At 30.5% G+C, this 22,615-nt stretch overlaps 1 protein-coding gene across 2 annotated transcripts in view; it reads right to left on the bottom strand.

Annotated features, from left to right (window-relative positions):
• LOC129740981 (lachesin-like) overlaps positions 1-22,615 on the bottom strand; it is a 343,414-nt gene that overhangs the window by 203,405 nt on the left and 117,394 nt on the right. For both annotated transcript variants that reach the window (XM_055732646.1, XM_055732647.1), the window contains exons 4-5: positions 20,060-20,276; positions 9,045-9,203 (exon numbers count right to left, since the gene is read on the bottom strand). In XM_055732646.1, the coding sequence (XP_055588621.1) occupies positions 9,045-9,203; positions 20,060-20,276 (376 nt within the window). The remainder of the gene's footprint in view (positions 1-9,044; positions 9,204-20,059; positions 20,277-22,615) is intronic.

The raw sequence follows: 22,615 nt of genomic DNA, 5'->3' as shown, positions 1-22,615 counted from the left end.
TACAAAAATTACAAAAATTACAAAAATTACAAAAATTACAAAAATTACAAAAATTACAAAAATTACAAAAATTACAAAAATTACAAAAATTACAAAAATTACAAAAATTACAAAAATTACAAAAATTACAAAAATTACAAAAATTACAAAAATTACAAAAATTACAAAAATTACAAAAATTACAAAAATTACAAAAATTACAAAAATTACAAAAATTACAAAAATTACAAAAATTACAAAAATTACAAAAATTACAAAAACTACAAAAATGATCAAAATGACAAAAATAACAAAAATTACAAAAATTACAAAAATTACAAAAATTACAAAAATTACAAAAATTGCAAAACTTACAAAAATTACAAAAATTACAAAAATCACAAAAATTACAAAAATTACAAAAATTACAAAAATTACAAAAATTACAAAAATTACAAAACTTACAAAAATTACAAAAATTACAAAAATTACAAAAATTACAAAAATTACAAAAATTACAAAAATTACAAAAATTACAAAAATTACAAAAATTACAAAAATTACAAAAATTACAAAAATTACAAAAATTACAAAAATTACAAAACTTACAAAAATTACAAAAATTACAAAAATTACAAAAATTACAAAAATTACAAAAATTACAAAAATGACAAAAATGACAAAAATTACAAAAATTACAAAAATTACAAAAATTACAAAAATTACAAAAATTACAAAAATTACAAAAATTACAAAAATTACAAAAATTAAAAAAATTACAAAAATTACCAAAATTACAAAAATTACAAAAATTACAAAAATTACAAAAATTACAAAAATTACAAAAATTACAAAAATTACAAAAATTACAAAAATTACAAAAATTACAAAAATTACAAAAATTACAAAAATTACAAAAATTACAAAAATTACAAAAATTACAAAAATTACAAAAATTACAAAAATTACAAAAATAACAAAAATGACAAAAATGACAAAAATGACAAAAATGACAAAAATGACAAAAATGACAAAAATGACAAAAATGACATAAATGACAAAAATGACAAAAATGACAAAAATGACAAAAATGACAAAAATGACAAAAATGACAAAAATGACAAAAATGACAAAAATGACAAAAATGACAAAAATGACAAAAATGACAAAAATGACAAAAATTACAAAATTGACAAAATTGACAAAATTGACAAAATTGACAAAATTGACAGAATTGACAAAATTGACAAAATTGACAAAATTGACAAAATTGACAAAATTGACAAAATTGACAAAATGGACAAAATTGACAAAATTGACAAAATTGACAAAATTGACAAAATTGACAAAATTGACAAAATTGACAAAATTGACAAAATTGACAAAATTGACAAAATTGACAAAATTGACAAAATTGACAAAATTGACAAAATTGACAAAATTGACAAAATTGACAAAATTGACAAAATTGACAAAATTGACAAAATTGACAAAATTGACAAAATTGACAAAATTGACAAAATTGACAAAATTGACAAAATTGACAAAATTGACAAAATTGACAAAATTGACAAAATTGACAAAATTGACAAAATTGACAAAATTGACAAAATTGACAAAATTGACAAAATTGACAAAATTGACAAAATTGACAGAATTGACAAAATTGACAAAATTGACAAAATTGACAAAATTGACAAAATTGACAAAATTGACAAAATGGACAAAATTGACAAAATTGACAAAATTGACAAAATTGACAAAATTGACAAAATTGACAAAATTGACAAAATTGACAAAATTGACAAAATTGACAAAATTGACAAAATTGACAAAATTGACAAAATTGACAAAATTGACAAAATTGACAAAATTGACAAAATTGACAAAATTGACAAAATTGACAAAATTGACAAAATTGACAAAATTGACAAAATTGACAAAATTGACAAAATTGACAAAATTGACAAAATTGACAAAATTGACAAAATTGACAAAGTTGACAAAATTGACAAAATTGACAAAATCGACAAAATTGACAAAATTTACAAAAATGACAAAATTTACAAAAATGACAAAAATGACAAAATTGACAAAACTGACAAAATTGACAAAATTGACAAAATTGACAAAATTGACAAAATTGACAAAATTGACAAAATTGACAAAATTTACAAAATTGACAAAATTTACAAAATTGACAAAATTGGCAAAATTGACAAAATTGACAAAATTGACAAAATTGACAAAATTGACAAAATTGACAAAATTGACAAAATTGACAAAATTGACAAAATTGACAAAATTGACAAAATTGACAAAATTGACAAAATTGACAAAATTGACAAAATTGACAAAATTGACAAAATTGACAAAATTGACAAAATTGACAAAATTGACAAAATTGACAAAATTGACAAAATTGACAAAATTGACAAAATTGACAAAATTGACAAAATTGACAAAATTGACAGAATTGACAAAATTGACAAAATTGACAAAATTGACAAAATTGACAAAATTGACAAAATTGACAAAATTGACAAAATTGACAAAATTGACAAAATGGACAAAATTGACAAAATTGACAAAATTGACAAAATTGACAAAATTGACAAAATTGACAAAATTGACAGAATTGACACAATTGATAAAATTGACAAAATTGACAAAATTGACAAAATTGACAAATTGACAAAGTTGACAAAATTGACAAAATTGACAAAATTGACAAAATTGACAAAATTGACAAAATTGACAAAATTGACAAAATTGACAAAATTGACAAAATTGACAAAATTGACAAAATTGACAAAATTGACAAAATTGACAAAATTGACAAAATTGACAAAATTGACAAAATTGACAAAATTGACAAAATTGACAAAATTTACAAAATTTACAAAATTGACAAAATTGACAAAATTGACAAAATTGACAAAATTGACAAAATTGACAAAATTGACAAAATTGACAAAATTGACAAAATTGACAAAATTGACAAAATTGACAAAATTGACAAAATTGACAAAATTGACAAAATTGACAAAATTGACAAAATTGACAAAATTGACAAAATTGACAAAATTGACAAAATTGACAAAATTGACAAAATTGACAAAATTGACAAAATTGACAAAATTGACAAAATTGACAAATTTGACAAAATTGACAAAATTGACAAAATTGACAAAATTGACAAAATTGACAAAATTGACAAAATTGACAAAATTGACAAAATTGACAAAATTGACAAAATTGACAAAATTGACAAAATTGACAAAATTGACAAAATTGACAAAATTGACAAAATTGACAAAATTGACAAAATTGACAAAATTGACAAAATTGACAAAATTGACAAAATTGACAAAATTGACAAAATTGACAAAATTGACAAAATTGACAAAATTGACAAAATTGACAAAATTGACAAAATTGACAAAATTGACAAAATTGACAAAATTGACAAAATTGACAAATTTGACAAAATTGACAAAATTGACAAAATTGACAAAATTGACAAAATTGACAAAATTGACAAAATTGACAAAATTGACAAAATTGACAAAATTGACAAAATTGACAAAATTGACAAAATTGACAAAATTGACAAAATTGACAAAATTGACAAAATTGACAAAATTGACAAAATTGACAAAATTGACAAAATTGACAAAATTGACAAAATTGACAAAATTGACAAAATTGACAAAATTGACAAAATTGACAAAATTGACAAAATTGACAAAATTGACAAAATTGACAAAATTGACAAAATTGACAAAATTGACAAAATTGACAAAATTGACAAAATTGACAAAATTGACAAAATTGACAAAATTGACAAAATTGACAAAATTGACAAAATTGACAAAATTGACAAAATTGACAAAATTGACAAAATTGACAAAATTGACAAAATTGACAAAATTGACAAAATTGACAAAATTGACAAAATTGACAAAATTGACAAAATTGACAAAATTGACAAAATTGACAAAATTGACAAAATTGACAAAATTGACAAAATTGACAAAATTGACAGAATTGACAAAATTGACAAAATTGACAAAATTGACAAAATTGACAAAATTGACAAAATTGACAAAATTGACAAAATTGACAAAATTGACAAAATTGACAAAATTGACAAAATTGACAAAATTGACAAAATTGACAAAATTGACAAAATTGACAAAATTGACAAAATTGACAAAATTGACAAAATTGACAAAATTGACAAAATTGACAAAATTGACAAAATTGACAAAATTGACAAAATTGACAAAATTGACAAAATTGACAAAATTGACAAAATTGACAAAATTGACAAAATTGACAAAATTGACAAAATTGACAAAATTGACAAAATTGACAAAATTGACAAAATTGACAAAATTGACAAAATTGACAAAATTGACAAAATTGACAAAATTGACAAAATTGACAAAATTGACAAAATTGACAGAATTGACAAAATTGACAAAATTGACAAAATTGACAAAATTGACAAAATTGACAAAATTGACAAAATGGACAAAATGGACAAAATTGACAAAATTGACAAAATTGACAAAATTGACAAAATTGACAAAATTGACAAAATTGACAAAATTGACAAAATTGACAAAATTGACAAAATTGACAAAATTGACAAAATTGACAAAATTGACAAAATTGACAAAATTGACAAAATTGACAAAATTGACAAAATTGACAAAATTGACAAAATTGACAAAATTGACAAAATTGACAAAATTGACAAAATTGACAAAATTGACAAAATTGACAAAATTGACAAAATTGACAAAATTGACAAAATTGACAAAATTGACAAAATTGACAAAATTGACAAAATTGACAAAATTGACAAAATTGACAAAATTGACAAATTTGACAAAATTGACAAAATTGACAAAATTGACAAAATTGACAAAATTGACAAAATTGACAAAATTGACAAAATTGACAAAATTGACAAAATTGACAAAATTGACAAAATTGACAAAATTGACAAAATTGACAAAATTGACAAAATTGACAAAATTGACAAAATTGACAAAATTGACAAAATTGACAAAATGGACAAAATTGACAAAATTGACAAAATTGACAAAATTGACAAAATTGACAAAATTGACAAAATTGACAAAATTGACAAAATTGACAAAATTGACAAAATTGACAAAATTGACAAAATTGACAAAATTGACAAAATTGACAAAATTGACAAAATTGACAAAATTGACAAAATTGACAAAATTGACAAAATTGACAAAATTGACAAAATTGACAAAATTGACAAAATTGACAAAATTGACAAAATTGACAAAATTGACAAAATTGACAAAATTTACAAAATTGACAAAATTGACAAAATTGACAAAATTGACAAAATTGACAAAATTGACAAAATTGACAAAATTGACAAAATTGACAAAATTGACAAAATTGACAAAATTGACAAAATTGACAAAATTGACAAAATTGACAAAATTGACAAAATTGACAAAATTGACAAAATTGACAAAATTGACAAAATTGACAAAATTGACAAAATTGACAAAATTGACAAAATTGACAAAATTGACAAAATTGACAAAATTGACAAAATTGACAGAATTGACAAAATTGACAAAATTGACAAAATTGACAAAATTGACAAAATTGACAAAATTGACAAAATTGACAAAATTGACAAAATTGACAAAATTGACAAAATTGACAAAATTGACAAAATTGACAAAATTGACAAAATTGACAAAATTGACAAAATTGACAAAATTGACAAAATTGACAAAATTGACAAAATTGACAAAATTGACAAAATTGACAAAATTGACAAAATTGACAAAATTGACAAAATTGACAAAATTGACAAAATTGACAAAATTGACAAAATTGACAAAATTGACAAAATTGACAAAATTGACAAAATTGACAAAATTGACAAAATTGACAAAATTGACAAAATTGACAAAATTGACAAAATTGACAAAATTGACAAAATTGACAAAATTGACAAAATTGACAAAATTGACAAAATTGACAAAATTGACAAAATTGACAAAATTGACAAAATTGACAAAATTGACAGAATTGACAAAATTGACAAAATTGACAAAATTGACAAAATTGACAAAATTGACAAAATTGACAAAATGGACAAAATTGACAAAATTGACAAAATTGACAAAATTGACAAAATTGACAAAATTGACAAAATTGACAAAATTGACAAAATTGACAAAATTGACAAAATTGACAAAATTGACAAAATTGACAAAATTGACAAAATTGACAAAATTGACAAAATTGACAAAATTGACAAAATTGACAAAATTGACAAAATTGACAAAATTGACAAAATTGACAAAATTGACAAAATTGACAAAATTGACAAAATTGACAAAATTGACAAAATTGACAAAATTGACAAAATTGACAAAATTGACAAAATTGACAAAATTGACAAAATTGACAAAATTGACAAAATTGACAAAATTGACAAAATTGACAAAATTGACAAAATTGACAAAATTGACAAAATTGACAAAATTGACAAAATTGACAAAATTGACAAAATTGACAAAATTGACAAAATTGACAAAATTGACAAATTTGACAAAATTGACAAAATTGACAAAATTGACAAAATTGACAAAATTGACAAAATTGACAAAATTGACAAAATTGACAAAATTGACAAAATTGACAAAATTGACAAAATTGACAAAATTGACAAAACTGACAAAATTGACAAAATTGACAAAATTGACAGAATTGACAAAATTGACAAAATTGACAAAATTGACAAAATTGACAAAATTGACAAAATTGACAAAATGGACAAAATTGACAAAATTGACAAAATTGACAAAATTGACAAAATTGACAAAATTGACAAAATTGACAAAATTGACAAAATTGACAAAATTGACAAAATTGACAGAATTGACAAAATTGACAAAATTGACAAAATTGACAAAATTGACAAAATTGACAAAATTGACAAAATGGACAAAATTGACAAAATTGACAAAATTGACAAAATTGACAAAATTGACAAAATTGACAAAATTGACAAAATTGACAAAATTGACAAAATTGACAAAATTGACAAAATTGACAAAATTGACAAAATTGACAAAATTGACAAAATTGACAAAATTGACAAAATTGACAAAATTGACAAAATTGACAAAATTGACAAAATTGACAAAATTGACAAAATTGACAAAATTTACAAAATTTACAAAATTGACAAAATTGACAAAATTGACAAAATTGACAAAATTTACAAAATTGACAAAATTGATAAAATTGACAAAATTGTCAAAATTGTCAAAATTGACAAAATTGACAAAATTGACAAAATTGACAAAAATGACAAAATTGACAAAATTTACAAAATTGACAAAATTGACAAAATTGACAAAATTGACAAAATTGACAAAATTGACAAAATTGACAAAATTGACAAAATTGACAAAATAAACAAAATTGACAAAATTGACAAAATTGACAAAATTGACAAAATTGACAAAATTGACAAAATTGACAAAATTGACAAAATTGACAAAATTGACAAAATTGACAAAATTTACAAAATTGACAAAATTGATAAAATTGACAAAATTGACAAAATTGACAAAATTGACAAAATTGTCAAAATTGACAAAATTGACAAAATTGACAAAATTGACAAAATTGACAAAATTGACAAAATTGACAAAATTGACAAAATTGACAAAATTGACAAAATTGACAAAATTGACAAAATTGACAAAATTGACAAAATTGACAAAATTGACAAAATTGACAAAATTGACAAAATTGACAAAATTGACAAAATTGACAAAATTGACAAAATTGACAAAATTGACAAAATTGACAAAATTGACAAAATTGACAAAATTGACAAAATTGACAAAATTGACAAAATTGACAAAATTGACAAAATTGACAAAATTGACAAAATTGACAAAACTGACAAAATTGACAAAATTGACACAATTGGCAAAATTGACCAAAAAGGACAAAATTGACAAAATTGTTGAAATTGACAAAGTGGATGGATTTAAAACATTGACAAAAATGGACAAAATTTACAAAGTTTTCAAAATTTTTGATATCTAAAATAGTGATTTCGATCGTTTTTCGGCTTACTTTGCCGCTTTTACTATAACAGTTGTAATTTTACCCAATTTTTTTATATATATTTTTTCCCCGTCACTTCAATTTTAAATCTTTTCCAGACCATATGCTGTGTCCCCAAGAAGAGTTTATTGAGTGAAATTTTTATGTCATAGAAACGGGATTATACAAGATACTCCTCAATCCAGTCATTCAAAAATCTCCAATTAGTTGTAAATTATGTTATTTATATGAGAATTTTTATTATTTCAAAGTATTTTTATCCTATAAACAATTTTGAATGTTGATTTTTAAATTCATTTTGGATTTACTGCGTTCGAAACTCCTTAATCATAATTGACAATTCATAAATGTATCATTGGTTTATTATTATGTGTCATATGTATCCAAATATAATTAACAGGCTGTAAGCTCAAAGAAGGGCTACAATCCACTGTCAAGTGTATAAAATCGGAGTGATATTGAAGATCTTTTAATTGTTCGAATTTTGAAAATTTGTTGAACCACCCCCTTTTTCATTTATTGACGTTCCAATAAACGTTAAGGTGACACCCTGGAAAATATGAGTGATTAAACCATTCTTATGGCGATTAGTTTTTTTAAAAATAATTGTACGTCAAAAATGGTGTCTTACGTTTAAATTACACAAAAAGTTATCGTCACCTGCATAAATTTCAAGTATCACCGAAAGTAACAGAAAAACCAATCACGAAACTGATCTGGCAAAAATCCAATCCATAAATTATGCCCCCACTTTGATCGCACAAACCAAACCACACCACACAGTGTCGACTTGATGCTGGATTTTTACGGCAAATACCATAAAAATCCCGCATCGTCTGTCTTCCAGTTGAGACGACAACGACGACAAACATCAGACAACCTGGTAATCCCCCCATACTTACCACTTAACGACTTATTAATGGCTATTTTGGAATTGTCGTCCCGTTTCCACTTGACGGTTGGCATTGGACTTCCGGTGGCTCGACACTTCAGCGTTACATTGGATCCTTCCCGAACGATGACGTCACTGGAGCTGAGCGAATCGTCGATGTTCGGTGGCACTGAAATAGAAATAGGAAACAAAAATTGTAAGAAAATAGCTAACAAAGTTCGTGTTTGGGGTTTCGGTAAAGTCAGGAAGTATGGAACATTTTCCGTTAAACTGAACCTGTCTGACCGGGACAAAATCAAATCAAGAAAAATGAGGTGATGAATTTTCCGGTACACCGACTTTTTGCCTTTGGCATCGAGACGGCGGAAAAATATGTACGCAATTGACGTGGTTCATTGCGAAAACTCGAAAAAGGAAGCAGCAGAAAAACTTCGACGTTTTGCCTTCTTCCGGTGTGCTTGTCACATTTTGCCACCAGGAAATGAAAATAAACAAATGTTTATTTTGAAATTGTTTTTTGGTGCCGTAAGGGAGAAGTTTGTTCGGTGATTCTAAATAGACTGAATAAAATTTTAAATAGTCTTTGGATTTCGATGTCTATGAAAATTCTAAGAATTTTGAAAAATGATAAAATTATTAACAAAACAAATTTGAAACTTCATTCAGTCCTTAATTTGATGAACACTGATTTCAAAACCGTCTTCATCATATCGTTGTAGGCCAACGTCCTCGACGTCTTCAATTCTTCATTGAACTTGTTTGAACAATAAATATTTTCCTTCCAGGATACGAAATCAAAAGCTAAAAGAAAATCCCGCAATGACAGCGAAAGACAGCGACAAAATAAAGAATATCAACGATACTAAAAAAAAATCAGACGTTCCCTCGTGTTTCCGTTTTCCGGTTGTTTTATTTTTTTCGCACTTCCTCCGCTCCCCCATCCACATTCTATCAAACACTCCATTACCCGCTGTTTCTCATCAGGTAGCCCTCCTGAATGGACCGGAACTCCGTAAGATGAGGCCCTCCTCCCTACGACCGTGATCCACCGGAGAATGACGGCACTGATCCTAATGCGATTTGAATTTAAATTGAGTTTTTCCTTTGCAAAATTGTAGGACTCATCTCATCCAGTGTCACGACACGACGTCGTCGTCGATGGGTATTCGAAGCTCAGTCGATATGTTTTGAATGAGTATCGAAACAAAATTGGTGAACGAAGGTGACGAAAATCGATACATCGTTTTTCTTTTATTAAGGTTTTCTGATTAACGACAAAGTGATCTTTAAGTTTTAGAAATTCGTTTTTGGACGCAGAGAATACTTGACTAAGTTTAGATTAATGTATTTAACACTAATGTAAGCTGTATGAAGTTGTTTTCAAATGCTTTTTTAACTGTGGTTTTTATTGTTACGTCTACAACTTCACTTTGTGCATTGTATTTGTGCATCATTTGATTATTAACTTGATGTTTTGCATAGTCCTTGTCATAAAGTTTGATCTATATGTATGAAAATGAATTTCTGTCTCTCTGTCTGTCTGTTCCCTATAGGCTCAGAAACTACTGCACCGATTTTCTTGAAACTTGGCAGGTGGATCCTTTAGAGGCCAAGTGGGGTTACTTTCACAGTTTGATTCCCTTTCCTCTTACTGGAAGGGGGAAAGGGATCTCCAAAGCAAATAAAATGTTTTCATAGCTTGAGAACCATTCAAGCAAATGGTACCAAACTAGGCATGGAAGGATATTTGGCTATGAGAAATATTTCTATGAATGTTTTGTATCACTACTTTTTCCAGATGGGAAATTGGGAGAGGGGAGGGGGGCTCTCTTACAATTTTTAACATAACTCGAGAATTTGTAAAGCTACTGGAACCAGATTTGGAATGCGAGGGTATTTGGATGCAAGAAATGTTTCAATGGTTATGTGACACCTATTCCTTCATCCAGTGGGGGAAGAAAGTTTCCATACAATTTTGAATTCAAAATTCGATAACTATTTACGCAAATGGAACTAAATGGGCTGGGGGGATATTTCGATATGGGAAAAGGTCCATACTATTTTTTGAAATACTCGATAACTGATCAAGTGAGGGGAATCAGATTAAGCATGCGAGAGTATTTGGGTGAACAAAATATTCCCAAAATGGTTTGAAGCTCTTCTCATCTTTCATTACAGAAACATAATGGAGAAGGGGCTCCCATCGAATTTTTTGCATGAGTGGTGAAAGAATCGAGCAAATGGAACTAAATTTGACAAGGATATTTGAATTCGGGAAAAAAAACACGCCGGTTAACGTTTAATACGTGTTTAACACCTCTATTCTACTTCACAGATGAAAAAATGTATTGCGTCGCGTTGTGCTGCCAGATATACTGACATTCATAATGATAATTAATTACATCTTTATGAAATTCAGGAATTTCAAATATTTCCGATTACATTAAAGTTTTGTTCACGAGTTCATCATAGAATTTTCTTTTTGAGTGTTGTGGTGAAAACCACACATAAATTTAAACAAATATAAAACATGCTTATAGCTAAACTGACATGGCGCGCTTCGCCCTGCCTTGACATTTTTATTGAAAATTGTTCAAATCACAGAAATAATAATTGAAATATGAAAATTTTCATAGTATGATGAACGGAAAGACCAATTTTCATTTTAAGAGCAGATGACAGGTTTATTTTTTTTTGCTTATAAATGCCGTAATCCTTTTCGAAAAAACTCCTGAACTCCTAAAAATTTTTGTGTTCGTTTTTCGTCTAATTTACGTAACATTGCACAGTGGTCCAGGTCAAACATTTAGCGAGACAAAATTAATAACGTAAAATCGGTGCGTTTAAGACAAATCATTTCTTCTACAAAGTTACTTCATATAACAAGCGCTTTCTTTTTAAAAGGTAAATTATTAGGACGTGTCAATACCGTGGAAATAATAACGACAATATTGCATCAACAGTGAATAGTTAACATGGACGACCCCTTTGGCCGACCCCTGATTTTAGTTCGGATAGGTGAAATCAGTTATTTGTCCCTAATAACACCTATGTGCAAATTTTCATCCCAATCCGATGTATAGAAATCACAATATCACTAAGATACTGAAAATTTAATATGGACGACCCCTTTTGCCGGCCCTTTACACTAAATTGGATACCTCAAATCGATTGCACGTCACTCAAAACTATCGTGTACCAATTTTCATCTGAATTCGATGTATACTAACGTCAATATCGCAAAAACAGCGAACAGTTAATATGGACGACCCCTTTAGCTGTCCCCTTACACAAAATTTGACACCTGAAATCGATTGCTCGTCTTTCAAAACACTCATGTGCAAATTTTCAACACAATCCGACGAAAAATAACGTCAATATCGTGAAAACAATATTTGTCTTGTATGGACGACCCCCTTCAGGAGGGGTCATCCAAAAATCTGAAAACATTTTTCATCCTTCCTGGTTCTAATGAGTATCCATGCCAAATTTCAGCTCTCTAGCTCTTAACCCATTCGAGACGGATTGCACACCGTGTGTGCAATGACTTTCCGAGGCTATAAGACCGATTGCACACCGTGTGTGCAATGGAAGTAGTTTTAACTTTTTCATGATTTTGAATAAACCAGTGGACCAATTTTCATGGTTCTTGAATCAATAGAATCTTAAAAGCATAGATTATCGTAATTTGACATTGGTTTCACTGTGTATGAAAATGTCTTCAAAATACCTGAGGTTGAAAATGACTTAAAAATGAGGCAGCGCAGACAGAGTTTCCTTTCGTCGATACAGACAGTAGGTCATTTGCAGGCTATTTGTGCTGTTTTTCTGGAAGTGTGCGTCGGTGATTGTTAAGGTTATGGTGAGGGGAGAATGACTGAAATGTATATGCATCTAAGACCTGGTGTATAGCGTTTGTGTGAACTTCGTATTGTTAAGTCTAATTTTTAAATTATCAACCTTTAGAGTGCGTTCCAATTTCGTGGTAGCTGGACAACAGGTTGAGACAGTGGAGGGCTTCCAGTATCTTGGTAGCCAGATTACGCCTGATGGTGGGACCAAGAAGGACATCGAGACCCGGATCAGAAAATCCCGATTTGCGTTTGCGAGTCTCCGAAACATCTGGCGGTCACGCCAGATCTCTCTACGAACTAAGATCCGAATCTTCAACTCAAACGTCAAATCCGTATTGCTGTACGGGTGTGAGACTTGGTGCACATATGCGGTGACGACGCGAAAACTGCAAGTTTTTGTGAATCGCTGCCTGCGGAACATCATCCGCGCTTGGTGGCCTGGCAACTGGATCTCAAACGTTGAACTTCATCGCCGGTGTCATCAAAAGGCGCTAGAAATCGAGATTCGGGAACGTAAGTGGAGATGGATTGGGCACACGCTGCGAAGAGATGAAAACGAGATTTGCAGAGAGGCGCTTGACTGGAATCCAGATGGGCATCGAAGAAGAGGCAGGCCCAAAAGCTCGTGGCGGCGAAGTCTAGCCGCTGAAATCCGCACAGTTGACGAGAATCTCGGCTGGCAGCAAGTGAAGACGCTGGCTCCGGATCGCCAGCAGTGGAGATCTTTTATCTCAGCCCTATGCGCCGGTCAATCGGCGCTGGACCCTTAGCACAGAGAACAGACATACAAGCTAGCCCACGAAAGTTGTGTAAAAATCCCAACACCCTTTTTGAACCAATTTTTGTCTTTTGACTGGGCCACCAGATGACTCCAAACACACCAAAGAGAACTGTCAAAACAAAGCTGACTAAGTTTCAGTCAATTTTTCTAAAGGTCGTATGTGCTGCTTAGCATGCTTCAAGAAAATCGCTGTTGAAGTTTCGTTCGAAACTTGATGAACGAACGTTCATCATGTTGCATGGAAAAAATAATCATAAAAGTTAGATATTATCTTTTTCCTTCAAATTTGTTAGAAATACATAGTTTCAAACAGCTGGATGCTAAAGTGATATATGAAAGTAACCCGCTTTGAGATGCCAAGAATCAATACTGCTGAGTAAGACTGATCGTCAAGAATGTTCTTGTATTTGACTGGACATAGGAGATGCATTTTCTTACATAAATTACTGTTCAAGAAGTGCGAAAACTTAAACCGAAGCTGTTAGTTATCTTAACAGTCATAGTAGTGCAAAAATAAAGAAAGTGAAATTTCGCCCAGTGAAAAGTAACTCTGATTTCATTTATTTAGCAATACATTAAAGCCGTGCATTTTACTGAGACATTGGATTCATTTTTTGTGAGCTCATATATGATTACGCCTTTTTGAAAACTGGGCACTTTAAAGTTGATTTGTAACTTTTGAACGGCGCAATAGATGGCACTGTTTGTAGTCAATTTCTTACGTATTTTTTGGGTGATAGCATTTGAAATTTTACACACTTTTTTGACGATTTTTTGTTCGAGCTTGTACGTCTGTTCTCTGTGCCCTTAGGTAGTAGGTAGGTAGGTAACCTTTAGAGTGTGCTGTTGGGTTCTCCAGTGATTTTAGTAAATTCCACTTTCACCCAGGTGAAATCTGTATCTTATAGATGAAAACATTATTTACGGTAGCTATTCAACTTAGGCGTACGATTGAATAAAATAAACTGTTGGTAACTTTTAAACAATTTATCTAAAAAAAACAAATGAAATAAACTTGAGCTCTATGGTTATTGTTAATAATAACATCATCATGGATTTTTTTTCATGGAATGTATTCAAACAATCAAAGCATGATTTTCTAAAAACTTCTTGTTCTATATTGTATTGAAATTTTTGGAATTTTAACGTTCCATTCGATGTGCCTTCATGAAATGTTTGGCAAATCCCTCTCCTTTCAAGGTTCTATTCAGTAGAATGTACGCAAGATAATGTGACGATCGTAAGATTTTTCAATGTATATTTTTTATGAAATATAGATCTAAATTATTATATGAGTTAGTTAGCCGGACTTAAATAGTTGAACAACTCATATAGTTATCAGATAGAAAAAAATCAATAGGAAGACACAAGAAAAATTGGGTTAAAACCGACAAAGTTTAAATCATTTTGGATAAAGTTAAAAGAAAACTTATTGTTGGTTTAAACCACACTACCTAATATTTTTTGCTTTATATTCTTCCTTTATAACCAAACAAAAATTAAACGAATGATGAACATGTTAAAAATGGTGTATTTTCATTTTTCTACCCATTGCACACCGTGTGTGCAATGCGGCTCCTCGAAATAATTTTATTTCGAGGAGCTGACTGCACACACGGTGTGCAATGGACATTTTTTGTGAATTAACGATTAAATTTTGGAAATTTCATTGAATTCAAGTTTTTCAGATAAAAATTGATCGAATCAAAGAATAAAAATTTTTCGCTCCTTGGGGACGCGTTCGAAAAAAGTCGCCGTCTCGAATGGGTTAAGACGGTTGAGTCTATAGAGGACAAACAAACTAACAAACAAACAAACAAACAAACATACAGAAATTTCTTTTTATATATATAGATTATGAGAGTTGTAAATTATTTTCTATAAGATTATTTGTATTTTGTTTCATGATTCGATGCTTTCAATTGGGTTTTGAAAAACAAAGTATTCTATGGCGTATCATGTTTTTGCGAAAGAGGCCTTTGATAACCAAGAAATAGTGTTTAATGAATATAAAATACCTATTTATTTTTAAATCAACAAAACCTATATAAATGGTAAAACAAGTTGATTAAAAACAACATGATAGTGTGAAAATCATAGACAAATAAACAAACAAATGGTTAACACAGGTTCCACGAAAACGGAATACCATATATTAATCGCAGCGCACTAAATCGGACTGCGCACTCATGACTGCGACATTTGTGCGAACTTGTACATTCGTGCGACTTGTCAAATCAGTGTAAAATCTGTCGGAGTTCTACACGCTAACCTCTTTTCAGTCAACCTTTATACGAATAACTGCGACTGCAAAACATGTATGTATGTATGTAGATAATCCACCATGGGTGCACGGATTCACCGCAGTTTCGCCAACGTATGCGCTAAATTGCATTCTTTAGATTATAAGTTCGGCCAATCTTCAATGCACCTTAGCACATACCCGACACCATGGCTTCGTGTGAACTGTCATGTAATGAATGAATTTCGTGTATGTGTATGTCTTATTTGTAGAACGAGCAAACAGTTTCGCAACCGTATAAAATTCATAACATTCTCAGTGTTATGAATCTTCGACAGGTATTCCGCATGCGTGTAGATACCTGCCCAGCTGGCAACTGATTGAACGTTCTTATATAATATAATCAATAAATAGTTATACAACAGAATAACCTCACCTTTATAACCAACTTACCTCAAGACACACTTAGCTTACCTTTAGCTGTAACCAACCTTAATCAGTATCATAACCATATTTATTTCCATCTGATCTAAAATAAACAATTTTTTAAGTATTGCGATGCAAAAATTTGAAACAATATATATCGAAAATGATAGATTAATTTTAAGTACAAAAAACTAAGAACAGTAAACATGACCACGTCCTACTAATAATAATTCAAGGAAATGAATGAACAAATTGTTATAAAAAATGTTTACATTATGTTGGCGATGTACATGCTGTAGGAAATAAACTATTAAATTATATGGAATTCCGACGCTAATTGCGATATAAATAAAAAGTAAACAGTGAGATTCGAGGAAAGAGAATCTGCACAATTTTTAAGTGTACTAATAACTGAAACTGTAAATTCCATGAATATCTGAAAATAAAAGAATCCCGTGCTGAGGTGAATATTTCAGGCGATGTCCAAGTCGATAGCTGGAAATTGAATAAATCACCACATTGCACCATGAAAAAAAATCCAACAAGCCATACAAAACCATGAGCGGCTCGAACTCACATCGGGGTACTCAAATTTGCGTCCCAGTTTGTTTGAAAATTGAAGATCCTTATTGATGTTCCTAAAATATTGTATGTAAAACAAACTAAATTTGCCGCTGCATCTAGAAAAGCCCAGTGTGGTCTTAAATTGATTGTTAAAATAGTTAAAATATCATAGGCCAGGATATTTTTTTATTTAGCAGTTGGGTGAAAAGTATATGGAATTAAGTTTAATAAAAATATGATTATTAAAGCAGAGATTTGGGTTTTAATTAGCTCTTGAGTTGAGCATACTGAAAAAAATTATTATTGGTTCTAGGAAAATTATACATGTGAAAATTTTATTGGTTTTAATCCTTCTCAAAAATCAGTTAATGGATTCTTGTTTCTTTAATGTTACTAAAAATTCATAGTCATTAGATAAAATAGCAAAAATTTAGAACAGTCTTGAACTATTTCCTTTCATTTATCCCACATATGAGGGAAAATAGAGCGAATGGATTCACCTGCTTTTACCGTACCGTAGAAGTGCTTCTGTTCTGTCCTTTTTGGATTGAATTGAGACATGTCTTCGGTCAACCGAATAACATGCGGACCCGAATGGAGCACAATCGTCGCCTATTTGATTTGAATGAATTTTCTACGAGCCACCATCAAGTGATTAAAGGAAAGAGAGAGAAGAAATGAATTTCATATAGGACCTTATCTATGGTATCTGCATCTCACTTGTACCTGTGGGAAAGTGCGGGAATAACCTGATTAATGTTACTAAAGCGGGGTAAAGGAGAGATAGTTAAATAGCAACATGGAATTTCCTCACCGGTATCCTTTCCGCAAGCGCCGACTCTGCTTCTGGGGAAATTAACTGGTAATTTCTCCTATCGTCGCAACCGGGTTTCAAAATCACCCACAAATTATTAATTTATTTTTGGTAACAAACTCCCATGTAGCACACAATCCAGACTATATACTCAAACGATAAACCATGGTAACACATCACCCTTTATTTGATTTTTTAGTTTGAAATGGCCCACGCTCGCCCACGCATTATCAATCAATGCGCTGCTTTTTATTCTTTGCCATGTCGTTCATATCTTCTTGTTAGTTGGAACCCAAATTTATCGAGATTAATCGCAGCAAGCCGGTAGATTCTTGTGCTCATGCCTGAACACGTCAAGGGATGGAAAACTAAATGATGCCGGCCCATACTTTTTTTGTACTTTTAATTTTCACTAGGTGCTTTTCTCATTTTCCATATTTTATTCCAAGCCAACTGACACTAACGGAAGCATAAAAATAAGGCCATTGCCTGGCAGGCAAATATCGCATCACACTTAAAAAACACCATAAATACAATCACTTTTTGTAATTCCAAAACCACTCCAGACGTATCAACACCAGCCTTTCGGAGGCTCCTTTACTGCAACGAAATATCTTCCACAAATTTAATTGTGGACGAAAACACCACATTGGTCACTTTTATTCTAAAACCGCTTTCACAATCATACAATTTCAAATCTTTCTCGTTGAATTCCGGTTCATAAAATTTCAAACAATTTCGCCTCGCAAATTTCACCAACCCGGCTCAGCGGGAAAACACCACCGCGCGCGACAAAGGCTTATGAGTGAATGTACGAATAACTGCGACTGCAAAACATTGCACGAAATCCAATTTTCAATGAAAGAGATAATATCGGTTTTGGAAACAGGGCTCGGTATAACCATCCCACACAGGAGTACGTAGAAGAAAAAGTTGGCCAAAAGTATTTCTTAGGTTTAAAATCAATAAAAAAGTTTATTTTGACTTATCAAAAGTTTTTAAGATCATTTAATATGTTTTTTACCGCTTTCGTAATTTTTCATAAATTTCTATAGGAAATTTTCTAACATTTATGTGACCTGATAGATAATCCAGGTTAGAAATGTTGTAAAATTCAAAAAAATCCAGATTTGTTTTAGTTGCTTTTGAAAGTGAAATAACATTTGGAAATATTTGAAAAAGAACATAAATGTTACTGAGCTTTAGTTTAAGATAAATGAAGCCCTAGGTTGCGCGATTTTTTTCTTTTGCACATGATTATTGAAGTTATCAATTTTCAAATGATATTAAACATTTTGCCGGGACTTGCTGGGAACATAAACAAAAACTCTAATTTGTAAAAAAAATCAATGTTTAAAACGAAAAATAAATAGAAGAATTTTGAAAGCAGTAAACAGTGTCCCTATTATCTTCGATTTTTATCTGTTATACTCAAAATTATTTAACATCCCTCCATTGAAGTACTCTATTTCAAATTTTCATTTTTAGTTACTTAAGAAAGTTTAATTCATAGATTTGACTTAGTCGCGCTGATTCAACGATTTGTAGAAAAATTGTATCTAATAAAAATACTAAAGTTTTGACAGCTGCTACAGCTTATAAACAAATCAGATGTAAAAAAAAAAATGACCGGCACATGGTGCTAAATTTAATCAAGAATCAAATAAACATTGACATGAAAATAACCAATGAAATATAAATTTTGAGTTTTGGCCAGGTTTTTGGGTTGAATACTCCTGCGTGCATCCCAAGGTTGATGTCATCAAAAAGTGTTGTGAAATCTGAAACGTCACGTCTTTTCTTATGACGTCAATTAGTAATCCAAGTCATTCATTCTACAATTGTTTTCAATTCAAACAAGAACATATTCTCTTAGACACGAAATTGAACCTGTGTCGAAAGAACGGATAGAAGAAAAAAACTCAAGCCAGTGCTAATGAAATCAACCTTCCAGAAGCGCCGAATCGATGCGGAAAAAAACGGCAATGACAGATAATTCAATTTCGATTGTACCAACACGACACTTCGCTTGAAACGATACCTACCGATTGGTAAAGAAAATAAGAGAACTCCCTAATCACGTCTGGAAAAATCGTTTCCAGTGTATTTGTTTTTTTTTTGCTTCTGTTGTATCTGTTCGATTCTATGCGCCAATCGATGATGAAAACTCAGTTTGTTTCTGCTTTTGGATTGATTTTCTTGTCCGGCAGATTTTCGTCATTTAGCATTTAAATCAGGAACACAAATCTTCTCCGGGAGGATTAAGGTTTAAATGCTAAATCGATACTTCGACCTGGATGATTTCTTAAAAGGATGACAGACTTTAAAAATTTAAGGAACTTACCCACGACATGCAGATACCCAAACTGGGTTTTGGCTGTCACAGTGTTGATTTGACACATGTATCGGCCCTTATCCTCTTCCTGAACATTCGATATGTGTAGGAACCAAGTTTTGTGCTTGTCGTGTTTATCGTGAGTTACGCTGATCCGCGGATTCCTGGTAATTACGTGGTTATGTACAGTGAGGATCGCGGATTGTTCAAAGTGCATCCACGCCACCTGAGGATGGAAAAGAAAAGAGAATGTTTATTTATTTGTTTACTAGCTGATCCCATACGAACTCCGTTTCGCTTTCAACTTGAAATGTGTCATTAACAGTTGGTATCAAAGTCAATTGCCAAGCATTTTCCAAATGCACTTCTGAATTCATTGTTAAGTAATAATTGCAAAAATATTGGACGATCACATTGTCTGTCGTCTGCTACTAAATTTGAAATCAGGAATCAATAGACCGTGCCAAAAAACCCCGTGTATAAAATTCGACTCAATTGTTGCATAACAATGCAATTATTGCCAAAAAGATAAACCCCTTTCCGTGGCCTCTTATACAATATTTGATATCTGAAATCGATTGCCCTTCCCTTTAAACTCCCGTGGGCAAATTTTCAAAGCAATCCATTGTATGATAACGTCAATATTGCTAAAAACAGTGAGAAATTAATTTATATGGACGACCCCTTTTGTCGACGCCTGGCAAAACATTTGACATCTAAAATCGATTGTCCGTTCCTGAAAACTACCGTGTGCAAATTTTCATCCCAATCCGATGTCAAATAACGACGATATTGCTAAAATATTGAAAGGTTTATATGGACGACCCCCTTTGCCGGCCCCTTACACTGAATTTAAATCCTTAAATCCATTGCTCATCTCTCAAAACTCTCGTGTACCAATTTTCGTCTGAATCCGATGTATATTTACGACAATATAGGATCGAAAGTGAATAGTTAATATGGACGACCCCTTTGGCCGACCCCTGATTTTAGTTTGGATAAGTGAAATCAATTGTTTGTCCTTAATAACTCCTATGTGCAAATTTTCATTTCAATCCGATGTACAAAAACGTCAATATCCCTAAGATACTGAAAATTTAATATGGACGACCCCTTTCGACTGCCCCTTACACTAGGCTTACCATATCCTGCAACGCCAAAAAGAGTACATTGAGAAATATTTTCAAAATTGTAAAGACGAACGCCATTTATTCAAAACCATGATGTTGTAGGTCATTCAATTAGTGCCAATTTGTTGCAAGATATGTGACTTAATTGACAAATGCTCAGTATTTTAAGTTGGATTATTCAACGTTTTCAATTTCATACTGAGAAAGCACACCAAAGTTGATAAAGAAACCAGCATTTTTAAAAGAGTTTCTTTTGAAGGCGTAATTTTTCACTCTTCAAAAACATTATTGCTGATTCTTTCGCTTTTTATTTGTGCACTATGCTTTCAAGTAAGTTGTTGTTATGCATATTGCCTACTGTTGCATACTAAAAGGCGCTAATTTTGAACTAAAAATCCAGATTGAAATCGAGAATGTACTCGTTATTCCTTCCATACGAATCCATCCTTAGGAACATTTAACAAAAGAAGTGAAACTGACGTTTTGTGAAACGAATGCGTAAAAAGTTGGATTTTTTGGATTTAAAAGAATACAATCTTCATGTATCGGAAGAAATAGGTTCATTTATATGAGAAAATTTCATTTATTTCCTTTCACCAAAAAAAAAGAGTACATTTGGTAGAATTTAACAAAAAGAAGAGTACGCTCATTTTTCGATCGAAAAAGAGTACATGTACTCTTAAAAGAGTACGTATGGTATCCCTACCTTACACTGAATTTGATACCTGAAATCGATTGCACATCACTCAAAACTACCGTGTACCAATTTTCATCTGAATACGATGTATAATCCGATATTGACGGCAAAATAGCGAACAGTTAATATGGACGACCCCTTTGGCCGACCCCTTTCACAAAATTTGACACCTGAAATCGATTGCTCGTCTTTCAAAACACTCATGTGCAAAATTTCAACACGATCCGACAAAAAGTAACGTCAATATCGCGAAAACAATATTTGTCTTCTATGGACGACCCCCTTCAGAAGGGGTCATCCGAAAATCTAAAAACATTTTTCATCATTCCTGGTCCTAATGAGCATCCATGTTAAATTTCAGCACTCTAGCTCTTAAGACGGCTGAGTCTATAGAGGACAAACAAACAAACAAACAAACAAACATACAGAAATTGCTTTTTATATATATAGATTTCTGGAGTTTTTGAACGTTGAGTCAAATTGATTTGAAATGCATGATCCAAGACTTTGTTCTCAATTGTTTCTTAATATATTTTAAATTTTATTTCTTCTTGACACTTTGAAGTCTGGGAGAGTGGGGAATCATGGGTCACTTTTATTCTAAGCTCCATAATTTCTTTATTTTAAAAGTTAAAATGAAAATTTAAAAAAAAAAAAATTTATTTTTATATTTTAAAAAAGTAATTTTCCCTCAGTTATGACTGTTTCGAAAAAAGCAATATTTTTTGGATTTTGAAA

Source organism: Uranotaenia lowii, chromosome 2 (genome assembly GCF_029784155.1).
Source record: "Uranotaenia lowii strain MFRU-FL chromosome 2, ASM2978415v1, whole genome shotgun sequence".
Taxonomy (NCBI): Eukaryota; Metazoa; Arthropoda; class Insecta; order Diptera; family Culicidae; genus Uranotaenia; species Uranotaenia lowii.
The sequence above is the reverse complement of the archived record's forward strand: the minus strand, read 5'-3'. Positions and strand labels throughout refer to the sequence as shown.